We start from the raw sequence: 13,755 nt of genomic DNA on the forward strand, positions 1-13,755 counted from the left end.
CAATAAATCTAGACAGATGTATATTTAGATTCGTTGTACTAAGATGTATCACATTCAGTATTAGGTTGGTTTTTATGGGAAGGATGGAGTATATCTTTCTTGACTAATATGAGATCTTTTTAAATAATTTAATTCATTCTAACCAATTATTATGGAGGTTACATGACAAATAACTAAAGACTAGAAAACTACTTCCTCCGTCCAAAAAAAAATCCAATCCTGAGTTTGAATCTGGACATACCAATTCTGGGTTTGAATCTGGACATAGAGAATCTAGACACATAGATTCAAACCACACATAGATTCAAACCCAGAATTAGTTTTTTTTGGACGGAGGGAGTAATTAAAAATACCACCTTAAATACATAGATCGATTTTCTTGTATGGTTAGCCAGAGTATATATGTATAACAATTATTTGTCACAATGGCTCAAAATCTTCGAAATCAATAGCTAATTCTTTGTCGATTTAATTATTTTGTTGCTACTATCACCACCGGCGACTGATGTTAACCAAAGCAAATTATAACATCAGGAGAGTAACTTTTACTATGAAAGAAAGTAGGAGAGTCTCATGTAGCATATATAATATATATAAATATTAATTACAAGTCACATATGTACATTATATATAATATAATATATAAATCAGTTATTTGTCTAGATTTTTTTTCACCATCATTGTTATTGAACCCGATCTGGCGGGTACACCACCACAAGGACATCGTGTCATTAGGGAACTTCCAATGCAACGGTTATAAGAAGGTCATGACATCTAGAATATCGTCATCACTATTCTGAATATCTAGAACAATGATTTTATTCAGAGAGTTTACCCTAAGGTACAAATGAGGGAGGGGCATCACGACATCACCTATGGAAAGATAGGTGGCATCTCCAATGTCATGACTCTAACGACAACCGGCTTTTCCACAGTGGCGACTAGAAATGGCATTGTAGCCACCCGCACCCACCATTGCCACCAAATCTGGCCGGGGAACCTTAGTCACTAATAGAGAAGCCCACCGTCACCACGTCCACCACTACCGCACGTCATCCTCTTGTTGTCGCCGCACAAGGCATGGCTAGATCCATTGGTGGGTCCAAGAGCAGCCCGTTCACTTGACATCTCCACACTAGGCTACCACCATCCTCTTGCCTTGCCTTCCTGCATGCCACTGTCCCCCCTGCCTCGCCAGTGCCACCTGTCACAGCCTCCTGCCACGCCATGTCCTAGGAACTTCTAGCTAGAGGGTGTCGCCGCAATCCCTACCACCACTCACCTTTCTCGAGGACTACCGGAATCCGACGCTCCCCTCTAGCGATGGTGAGGAGGAGATCCACAACTATGTCGCCTAGTGTTCCACGATCCGCAAATACTAAGTCATTTACTAATGTGAGATAAATTAAATAGTCTATTTGACGATAATAATTTCTAACTATTTGACTTGGAAGCTAAAGAACTAAACCTGATGAGGACATCCTCCACTATTACCCGTTGGCAAAAGACGCAAAAGTCGGGCGGCGACCGTGTGAGCCTTTGAATAATCCCACCTTGCTTAGCTTGGGAGGAGGAAGCCACCTTAAAAGGGAGAGCCACCATTCCCCTAATGGACTAGTCTTTTAGGGAGATTGGGCCTTTCCCCGAGTGGGTGGGCCTAAGAACTGTTGGGGTTCGGACAACCTTAATTTGTTGGGCCTCGGCCAACCCCACCTGGGCCGGATTGTTATCAAAACCACTTAACAAATCAGTGAACTTCTACTGTTGTTGGCACTTCTTCTCATTGTCGAAGCCTCGAAGGGATGGGTGGCAGTGACGGTGAAAGATAAAGGGGAACACGATAAGGTACTTGGGGGTGAGGCAGAGGCCATAGCACTTGACCCTACTCTTGCTCGGAGCACCGTTGTCCCTGCCTCTGCTCCAAGGAAGAGGGATGGAGCTGCTGCAGTCGAACGGGCTGCACCGCCCTGCATCGCCACCATTGCTGAGGAGCCACCCTGCTGTTGCCCTAACTCTAGATTTGGCTGCCCATGAAGCCATCCCAGCTTCGGATCTAGCCGTCCCCGCTGTCAGCACATGACGCCGCCGTTGAGAAGGAGGAGGTCGTTTGGGGAGAGGGAGAGGAGATCACCGTCGAGGTGGAGGAGGCTGGGAGAAGCGAGAGAGAAGGGGCAAGGGAATCTAGGGATGAGCGATGGAGAGAGAAATGTGGCAAACGATGAGGTTGAGAAGGATCCAGAGGCGAAATTAAATAAACGATCGAGCGATTCAGATGAAATAAAAAACTATTTTGTCGGTGGCCTCCACGCTTCACTCGAATGTCTCACCACGATCCATCTGTGCTGGTTTTAAAAAGAACGAAACCAATATATGACATATAAGTGTCGGTTATAAGAACCGATGAAACACATATAAGTGCCAATTTTTATTAATGAATCGATACAATATCATTAGTGCCGGCCGGTTTTATTACAAAGAATAAAATCGGCACTAATAACATCTCATTAATGCCGGTTTTTTATCCTTCAGCGCTCCCACGGGCATGCGCGTGAGCGGGAAAAGCCATATGGGTGCCAGTTCTTGTGTTTCCGGCACCTATACGCCCGTTCCCTATTTGCTTTTCTGTAGTAGTAATAGCTTCTGATCTTGATTGCAATATGATCAAAACCGCCTAAAAGAACCAATTTATATTAATTTGGGATAATTAAATACTTATCTCGTGGGAGGACTTAAACTCGTGGGAGGACTGAAAGGTTTTTTGGAACAAACCTACAGAGGGATTCGCCCTCTTGTAGTGAAGGTAGTAGATGGCTCTTAATTACATCGCAAATGTACTATAATAAAATTTAGTTTCATCCGTCATGATCTCTCCAGAAAAGTATTTCACCGCTTCTAATTAACTTTATCTCGAGTAGCTTTTGCAATGAAAAAGACACTACACACTATCCGCCTCTTTCCTGCCTAAACTCTAAAAAGACATGGAATTCCTGATCTAGATAACGTAAACATCGCTAGCTAGAATGTCAAAAATCCGGCTGCGCCAACGATTCATTCCAAGGTACACACCGTCGATCGGTATTCATCACGGACAACTATCGGCCGGCCCACATATGATCACGAAACAGGATCAATCAAAGAAGTAAATAAAATGTACGAAAGCGATCGGACGGTCGGACTTTATCGATATCGATCGGATGGGCACCCGGTCCGGTCGATCGACGTGACATCCATAGCCATCACAAACGCTAGCTTGGATAGATTTGCAAGGGACCAGTAGTATTACAAGCTGGGAAGGGCTAGCTGCACGTGAGGAAATTTGTGAAAAGAGAGCAAAGCTAGCTAGCTAGAGCTAGCCAGCCAATATATTTGATAGAATTTTCTACGCCTCTGTTTGCTGTACTTTATTGAATCTGTTTCTGTTATGTCAATTTCAGTTAATCATCCAGTGAAGACAGAATCAAGTTTGACAAATTTTGTGGCTATTATTTTCTTACATGAGGTTTCTACATATAATTGATACACGTACTGCATGCTAAGAATCTATGCCTTTTCTTTTTCGAATGAATGGAAGAATGGATTAATGCATGCAACACGCTTCTAAGCCTCTAAACTGTCCGATTTTTGTAAAAACTAGAGAGGTATATCAATTTATTAAATAAATATTTTCAATTCAATTTTCAACTATACAATAATTAATTAATTAAGTTGTACCATCGAATAGTGATCACAAAATCATCCGGTTATATGTATATAAAGGGACATTTAATTATTTGCCACTTTTAAGATGTGTCAATTAAGGATTTGCCATTCGCTATCTATGACATGTAGGCCCTCATGTATCTATGACATGTGGGCCCTCGTGTATCTATTACATGTGGGTCTAGTGGCAAATCCTCTAGAACCACTCGTAAGAGTGGCAAATAGTTAATTATTTCAAATCCTATTTTACTATAAAGTTGATGCCCACTAACTACTAAAACTTAACATGCAAGTGTGTCACATCATCACTCACTAGTAATTATTATCTAGAGTATTTTAAATATCATGCTAACATGACATATCATTTACAATTTTGTTGTATTTTTAGAACTCAATATGCAAGCAATGTCAAATCATTATCTCCATATCATTTTCACATTATTTAAACATATACATCTACCATTTATATAATGTGTCGGGCCCCTTTGAATCAAAAGATTTATCTAGGAATTTCATAGGATTCAAATCCTATAGGAAGTTTTCCAAATCCTATGAAATTCCTATGGAATGGCACATTGTATGTGGATTTTGGAGGAAATATAGCAAGAGCTCTAACCTTTTGGAAAATTCCCTTTGAGTCTATCTCTCTCATCCGATTCCTGCGTTTTTCCTGCGCTCCAATCAAACGACCATTCCTGTGTTTTTCCTGTGTTTTGCAATTCTCTGTTTTACACTTCAATTCCTATCAGAATCCTGTATTTTTCCTATTCCTCCATTTTTTCAACCCTGCGATTCAAAGGGGCCCGTAACATGCATTATTCCACATATCCCGTAGCAAAGTGTAGGATATCAACTAGTATACAATATATATAGTTGAAACCCACATTAATTATTAATTATTAATTATAAATAGCTGCCACAGAAAACCACCCGTATCACTCGTGACCTTTCACTAATTTGGATTGATGGCCCATTGATTTTATTTTATTTTTGCTTTTGATTAGGCATATCTCTATAAGACTATGTGTATTGTAATTTGGAAAATGCTATGTTCACATCTCAATACCCTATTACCGCAACACACGGGACGCTATCTAGTTAACATCGATGATTTGTCCCATCATATCATATTGTATCAGAAATTTTACAAATAACAAGAGAAAAAATTATAATTAATAGGTATATGATCCTCTCCCTTTCAAAAGTACATCAGGTTTGCACATGATCTCAGCATGCTGGTGATGCACAATTTATATGCATTCTCTTTTCCTATATAGTTGGTATCCACTACAAGCATTAACACTATAAAGAAGCATCCAGGTTAAGCCATATCATCGATAATCAATAGCCGTCGGATCAAATGCATCTTTGTTTGTTTAACTGTGCATGCTTTAAGTAAGGAAACTGCCATGGGTAATTAGGCACATCAATGGATGACCCACTTAAGTGCTCCTGGTCATACATTGCATCCATCCACCATATTAAGCCACTGCTATATCCGTTAACCATCTACTACTCAAATGCCAACTTTACACTTTATTATTTTAGAATGTTTATTTTTGATATTTCAATTCTTCAATTATGTTTGTAAGCACATATTTACAAAGTTGTTTATCATCACCATAAAATCTCGCAGCAACGCGCGGGGTATCAAACTAGTACTATTAATTAGAGGCTCCTTTGAAAATCCCCACATCAATAAAAGAACAATTTAGTTAGGATAATTTATATTTTTGTGAAATTAGAATAATTTAATAAATTAAGTTAAAATGTTAGAAATTTGTACATTAATTGAAAAATAAAGTTGTGCAACATCTCTAAAAACAATTGGTTGGTTGCCATACATTCGAATATGGAACAAAATAAAGAAAATGATCGCAAAAAAAATCATAAAAAATATACAAGTACCTATTGGCGCCTTCTAATGAATTCCTCCTCCTGCTAGAACTACGCTCTATACATCAATGTCATTAAGAGCAGGTAAAATAATGAGTTGCAAAACTATGCCACATCATCATATTCCTGTGTAGAGGGGAGAGAAGAGAAGAGGGATAGAAGAAAACGACTGACTAATTTGTAGCCCGGCGATAGAGATTTTTTAGTTGGTATCGCTCGCTTGCAGCTGCTCCCGGCGATTAAAAACACACATTGTGGGGCCTGTGCAACCACAGTGGATCATACTACCCCTCCACATTGCCCTCCCCATCTGCATCGCCCTCCCCTCCCGATCCCCTTCCTCTCGATCGCCTCCGCCCCATTGATTCTCAACGCGCGAGACCACCGTGACGATTTCTCTTCCGACAGTGCAATGTCCCCCTCCGGCTCCTGTGCTTCTCCTCCCCTCTCTCTGACGCAGCTCCTGCGCTTCTCCACCTCTCCCTCCCGCACTCGCGAAACTACCTATATATATGACAAAAAAAATCCAGTCGCTCCAAAATTCCCCATCGCAATATTTCGCCGCTTCCGATCTCCTTCTTCCGCTGGCCACCTCGACCACAGCCCTGCTCCTCTTCCACCTTGAATAATCTCTCCCGCCCCCGTGAGAAATTCCTGCCTAAAACCATAGTTCCCCACCACCAACACCATGTCTCACCGGACGAAGAGGGAGGTAGCACTAGCTCCTTAGGCCATCGTGAGCTCTACTGGTCCTTAGAAAAGTGTGTGAACTATGTGGTGTTTTGTGATTACTTCTGTAGCATACAAATGTTAATGTCAAAACAAAATTGGCTACAATAATGATCCACTTCACTCTTGATCATACACATTGACATGTGCTAGTTATAATTAATTATTTTATTTATGAGATGTAGCTAGCCAACAAGCAACCTATTGTATGAGTAGTTGGCTTCAGCATTAGCTATAGAATGAAGTGTAGCCGGCAATAGGCTATAATATTAGCCTTGCTCTAATTAGCACCAAATGGATCAAGCAGAGTCCCCAATTAACCATCTAGCTAGATCCCCACTCCAATGGTGGCATCTCCTCCCTTGCAGATGATCTCCTCGTCCTCTCGAGCTAATAACTCAAATGCGGACACCCAACGAGATGTACCTCGATCGGGGTGTGTGTGTGTGTGTGTGTGAGAGAGAGAGAGAGAGAGAGAGAAGGGTTTGCATTGTTGACAAGGACCAGCATGAGGCAAATTGCAGAATAATTATAGCTTGTAGGATAAGCAATATGACTTAGGGCCCATTAGCACTTTCAAACGGTCCCTAAGTCATTGCCATCATAGTAATGGATGAAACTAAATTTATGATAATTATTCGAGGACACAAGCGAACGAATTAAATATTAGAAATATGATAAGTTGATTTAAAAGAGTTCACTAATAAGACATACTAATGAAGAAAGTTTTGCATTAATCATACCGTTTAGAAACTTGAAAAGCATGCATGAACGCGATAATCTGACAATGATAATAAAAAAAGAACATGCCCTTAGCTAGAGTACGTTTGCCAAACCCAGGGGAAGAGAGGAAGGAAGAAGGGGGAGAAGGGCAAGGGGTATGTATGGATCAGCCTAAGAACGAGGTGCAGATAAGGGTAGAACACAAAGTGGAGTGGTGCTTCAGGGTATCCAATCGCATGGATCATGTTGGACGCCCAAATAAAATCATTGTCAAATTAAAATGTAGATCATATTGATATTAGTATAGTGTGACTCCTAAAAATTCAGTGAACTCAACAGCAATATTGTATGGCTTCAACCTTGGTTAATAAAAATGGGTGCACATCTGTAGGTCGGCCTATCCATTCCGGGCCAAGCTAAAAAAAAAAAAGGTGAAAACCAATAAGCCAATAGTGAAGGAGAGAATATTTGACCCGAAAAAGGCCAAGAATACGTACCAGCAGTGATCTCCAGGGCGCTCTCAAGTCTCAAAGATTCTAAGCTTTCCCTTCTTTTTTTTTGAAAAAAAAAAGTTGATCCATAAGCCTATTGAAATCACACACATGGCAAAAAGGATGTGCTGTCACATACAAATTAACAGACACACGCACAGCACACACGCTAGAGATGCGTATGTAGCTTTATCCATATTTCATTCCAATTGTTAGAAAAGGAAAAAGAAATTCCTTTCAAGTTAAAAAGGAAAAGAGAAATGCTTACGACCTGTGTACGCATGCCTCAATTCTTTTTCAATGATAGAATCGAGATGAATCCAGTCTCTATATATGAAGATATACTTAAAAAAAATACACGTGCGTTGCAATGGGTGAAGGCTATATATCTTAGGGCTTAGGCTCTGTTCGCAAGAGCTGGTTCACAACTCCCTGCTCTCGTTTTCCGTCCGCGCGCTTTTCAAATAGCTAAACGGTGCGTTTTTTGAAAAAAAAAATCTCTACGGAAGTTGCTTAAAAATCATATTGATCCATTTTTGAAAAAAAAAAGAAAATACTTAATTAATCACGTGCTAATGGACCGTTCTGTTTCCGTGCGTACTGTTTGGGTCAGGAACCGGTTGGAGCGAACACAGCCTTAATCTTATTATTGTTATACGATTTAGCTAAACTGAAATTCACTATAGGAATTTACTTGAATATTGTTTTTACAAGATCATGAGCTACAATAATTAGGAGTCCGATTGTCTCAAGTTAGCATGCGAGTTCTTTAAAGAGAATTCTTATACGACTCTTTCTATATTTTCAAAAGCAAACGAATTTAAAAACCTACCCAAATACAAATATGTAATTTCAAAAGCGAATGAACTTAAAAACCGGCTCAAACATGAATAACGTATCAAAATACCGGCAAAAACATCTTTAATTTTTATAATAGTAGAGATATATTTTGACATACATATTTTGTTTTCTTAAAAACAAACACAATTGAATCGAGTCTCTACATCAAATATGTAGTTGAACATACATCTGCCGTCCTAGGAAATCAAATTAAAGACACGCTAGAAATAAATTTGTCAGACCTGTCAAAATCTAGGAGAATTTGTCACCGAAGCGCCGGCCGGAGAACGATGCATGCGAATGTGTGATGTGCAAGGTCGGCAGTTTGTACCCTATAAATAGCACGCAACCCTTGTAGCTTTTGTCCCAACACAACACAAACCAATTCTATCTACACAGCTAGCCATCGCCGACGACAACACACACCCAAAAAACATATACAGCATATATACCAGCTGCAAGCTCCTGTAGCTCGCAGTATTTGTTCTCACTGCTGTCTAGCTCAATCCCCAGCACAATATAGCTAGCTAGCAATTCGATCCAATTAAGCAAATCGTCAGAAATGGCCAACGATTCATTGGCTACAGGGCGTGTGATCGGAGATGTCCTGGATCCCTTCATCAGCACCGTCGATCTCACCGTCATGTATGGTGATGATGGCATGCCGGTCATAAGCGGCGTGGAGCTTCGCGCACCGGCGGTCGCGGAGAAACCGGTGGTCGAAGTCGGGGGAGACGATCTTCGCGTCGCATATACTCTGGTACTATTTTCGTGCCATCTTTATACAATTTTAGTGTTAATACATTGGCGTATAAAGCTTTTGCGCGTTAATTAATTATGTTACCTACCGAATTGGCACCACCTGATCATATATATGCATATAATATATATGTTCATCAGTTCATGCGTGGATTTATGCTAACTGTGTGAATACCCATCTATGTTGTAGGTGATGGTTGATCCTGATGCACCTAACCCTAGCAATCCAACTCTGAGGGAATACCTCCACTGGTGAGCACTATATAGTAGCTATAGCTAGCTACATCGATCTCAGTTAATTATCAATCAATTTAATTAGTGTCAATTTTTTTACATTCCATAAAATAAATTAAACCGATCATTTTGCACGCACGTGCATACGCATGCGCGGTATAAGTGGCTAACCCGCTAAACCCACTTATAGGCTAAAATAAGCCACTTATTTTAACCTATAAGTGGGTTCGCGGCTGACCCACTTACAGCCCCCCTGTGTGCGCAACAAACGGTGCAAATGCAGCTTGCAACTTGCATGCAGAAAAAACTGTGGGTAATTGTGTATAGTATAGATAGCTAGGGACCAAATATACACTTGTAACAATGCATGCTGCACGCGTGTACGTCGATCAGCTACCGTACAAATGTGCGCCATGTCATGGATGTACACGCATGCGTTGTGTCCACGTGGTCGATCGGTGTGTGCGTTAGTTCATCTCGAACCACACAATACATACATAAATCGATCGATCGATCGATCGATCCGTGATGCAGTACAGCTAGATCATATGTATCGGGATCGATCAATATGTACATATATGGAACTCTATATATGGATCTATGTGCTAACTAGCTACTTATCGATATATGTCCATGCGTGTATTTGCAGGATGGTGACTGACATCCCGGCTTCAACCGATGCTACATATGGTACGTACAATATGCAATCTCTACTTAACACTAGATTTATAGATCGATGAGACATGAGATCGAGATTCGAATAGTATAATATATACTTTCTCTGTTGGTCAGGTTAAAATAAACTGACCAACGTTATATATAAAATATTTAATGAATTGGCGATATATATGATCTGAGAGGCGCGGTTGCTTTGCGATACGGATGCAGGGAGGGAGGTGGTGTGCTACGAGAGCCCGAACCCGACGACGGGGATCCACAGGATGGTGCTGGTGCTGTTCCGGCAGCTGGGGAGGGAGACGGTGTACGCGCCGGCGGTGCGCCACAACTTCACCACCCGCGCCTTCGCCCGCCGCTACAACCTCGGCGCGCCCGTCGCCGCCGTCTACTTCAACTGCCAGCGCCAGGCCGGCTCCGGCGGCCGGAGGTTCACCGGACCTTACACCTCCCGCCGCCGCCAAGCCTAATTAATCAAGCTCTATAGCTTAATTAGCTATATTACATGCATTTATAATTTGCATGCAGTATCTATATTATATAGATCAATGTGGTCAACGATCGAATAAAAACGTAGCATATGATGATATATATATGTACTTATATATCTATATGTATATGCTGCATGCTTTAAGTTTAATTTGTAGCTAGAGCTAGCTGCAATATTATCCCTGTTGTGCTTGGTGTAGTTTATATATAGTGAGAGGATGTGGTGTGCGATATATGTACTGTTATACATACACTTATAGGTTAATTATGTGATGTAGTAAACGAAATGGATCATATATATATATATATATATATATATATATATATATATATATATATATATATATATATATATATATATATGTATATATATATAGACACATACAAACAGGTATTTTTATGTAAGATCGATGTGTGTCCGTATAATAATAAATTAAAACATATATCATTCATGCGTGTGGTGCGATGCTCCACGTGGTACATGCATGGAACATCGTATATACTCCCTCCGTCTCATTTTAAATGAAATTGTGTGTTTATATGTCCAACATTTGATCGTCCATCTTATTTAAAAAGTTTATGAAAAAAAAATTAAGTCGCGTCTATAAATTACTATTCATGTTTTATCATCTAATAATAATAAAATATTAATCATAAAAGAATTTCAAATAAAATGAACAATGAAACGTTAGACACAGAAATCTACAACCGCACTTAAATGGGATGAACGGAGCATCATTTTTATCTTTATATAGTCATTAGAAAAAATATCCGTGCGTTGCAATGGGTGAAGGCTATTTTATTGTTCAACGTGAAATTCACTGTGAGAATTCATTTGGATATATATTTTTTTCTAAAATATCATGTCAAGTTAATATGCGAGTTTTTTTAAAGATATTTCTTATACGACTCATTTTGTACTTCTAAAAGCGAACGGAATTATAAGAATCCGACTCAAATATGTATGGATTTTTATTTCTAAAAATGAACAAATTTGAAAACCGACTCATACACGGATTGTATGACGTATCAAAGTACCGGTAAAAACATCTTCAATTTTTATAATAGTAGAGATATATTCTCTATTTGATATGGATATAGCACAATTTAGAAGGATCGAATATATGATTCAAGATATCTGATTCAATTATTAAGAGACTAAGACGCATTTAATTTAACTTTTTACTCCCAATCTGTCCCAGTTAAATATGTTAATGAGAAGTGGTTTTTTATACTCCCTTAGCCTCGAAATGTAGTTATTTCTGGATGTGGATATGGATAAGTGCATGTTCTGTAGATAGAAATAGCTACTATTACATTTTAAGACAGAGAAAATAGGGGTTATTTTCTCTTATTACTATGTCTATTTTTTTTACATACAGAGTGAGTTATATATGGATAAATATAACATAAAAAACATAGTTTAGCATATAACATTATAACGTTGTAATCACTATGTTATTATTTTTGTTCTAGAATTTTTAATGACTACTTCACCCTCCCTCTCTTGGGCCTCATTTTTTCACTTATGATTATGCTTATTATTAGCCAAAATTGAATTTTCAACTTTAAATTTGGAGCTGATTTTGAGATTTTTTTTCATCAAAATTTATTTTTCAGCTTTTGCTTTTAGATCACTAGGAACATGTATATAAAAATTTTATTCACAAATTATTTTTCTTTTACAAATATGTCGTTTTGCTTATCCCGCGAATAAGTGAAACAATGGCTCCGAAAACATAGCTATATATTTATGGCTATGACTAGATATATAAGATAGCTATATATTTTAGAATGGATTGTATTTAGATGATATACAAAGGATAAGTGCACGTGTTGTAAATCGACTTTCTCAGAAGAGTAAGTTTATGTTGCATGTAAGGCTAAAATAGATAAGATTCTGCAGTAGATAGATCAATTCTGTAAAAGATACATATATAAAAAGGTGCATATCCGACATATACCTCACGAAAGGAAAAGGAAGGGACATATGAGGGTATATACTTCAATGATGAGATACCAACGTCAAAAAAAGTATCTCACCCACTCATCTCGACATGATATTCTGCCGCTCAAATTCTTATCTCCAAAATGAGCGAGGCTTCAATCCATTTATGCTTTGAGCTGACTTGGTAGCTAGAGTAATGCAGCAACATATATTCATATATTCATGCATGTATAATGTCCTGTGATTATATGTGGCACCGCTCCCCTCCTTATAGACATCGTTATGATGGGTTTTCTCCTTCTCCACCACATCAATATCTATGGGTGAAAACCTCTCTCCGACTTTCGGATGAGCGGCAGCGGTGAATCATATCGCATCCTCTATGGGAGAGCCGCTTGAGAGAACCTTCTTCGTGCAGTTGATGCCGTGGGTGGGACCCCACATTGGCTCGTGGCCGATTGATTGCAGTCATTGGTTGTTCTTCGCATTTTGCGACCACACTTGGACGAGTGGTTGATTTGCAATGCAGTTACACTCTGATGATACCTTCTAATTCGGTTCAATGTTGCCGGCGGTGATGTGCAATGTGCGCAAGTTCTCATTGGTAGAACCATCAGGCGCTAATTTCATGGAGTCTGTTTTTAGGTTTGAACTAGGACTACATGTAGCTTGCAGGATTTTCACTAATTGTGGATAGTGTTGTCTCTATCTTTAGGATGGTGATCTAATTAATCTTCTTTATGTCCATCAAATTATATTATGTAATGCACAGTCATTCGAGTGCCTCCCCACTCCCTTCTCCCTCGCAGCCGCACGCGCACACTGTTATAAAACCAGCCCGATATATACCTCGAAAACCGAACGTGGAAGAAACGCCATAGAAGATCTAAACATGAAGGCGACACTGAGGCATGATATTTGTTAACGAGGTTCAGTCAAAACCTACATCCCCAGAGCACTGATTACGAGCGGTCTTCCCCGATCCAGCATATTACAGTGTATCCGGGTATTCACGACCCTCCATCGGCTAGGCCGTCGGTCAGTCGTATCCATACCTATGCTATTGTCGTCTTGCGGTTACAACCAAGATAAAATCTGACTCTTACTCTAGTCCAAACACCTATTACAACTCCAAGTCCTAAATTGCAACCGACTACGTACACATATTCGACACAAAACTCTAACAAACTACACCTTGGCGAATATGCCACGTCAACCTGAAATTATCCCTTGCGCGAACATCCGTGTACCTTGACTTGGGAGGGATGGGGC

General features: G+C 39.6%; 1 protein-coding gene across 1 annotated transcript; it reads left to right on the forward strand.

The window, feature by feature from the left end:
- Window positions 1-8,940: 8,940 nt before the first annotated feature.
- LOC107276111 (protein RICE FLOWERING LOCUS T 1-like) lies at window positions 8,941-10,576 on the forward strand. The gene is made up of 4 exons (XM_015769366.3): window positions 8,941-9,138; window positions 9,328-9,389; window positions 10,021-10,061; window positions 10,260-10,576. The coding sequence occupies exons 1-4, from the start codon at window positions 8,941-8,943 to the stop codon at window positions 10,514-10,516; spliced, it is 558 nt and encodes a 185-aa protein (XP_015624852.1). The 3' UTR covers window positions 10,517-10,576.
- Window positions 10,577-13,755: the final 3,179 nt, after the last annotated feature.

Source organism: Oryza sativa, chromosome 2 (genome assembly GCF_034140825.1).
Source record: "Oryza sativa Japonica Group chromosome 2, ASM3414082v1".
In the NCBI taxonomy this organism is placed as follows: domain Eukaryota; kingdom Viridiplantae; phylum Streptophyta; class Magnoliopsida; order Poales; family Poaceae; genus Oryza; species Oryza sativa.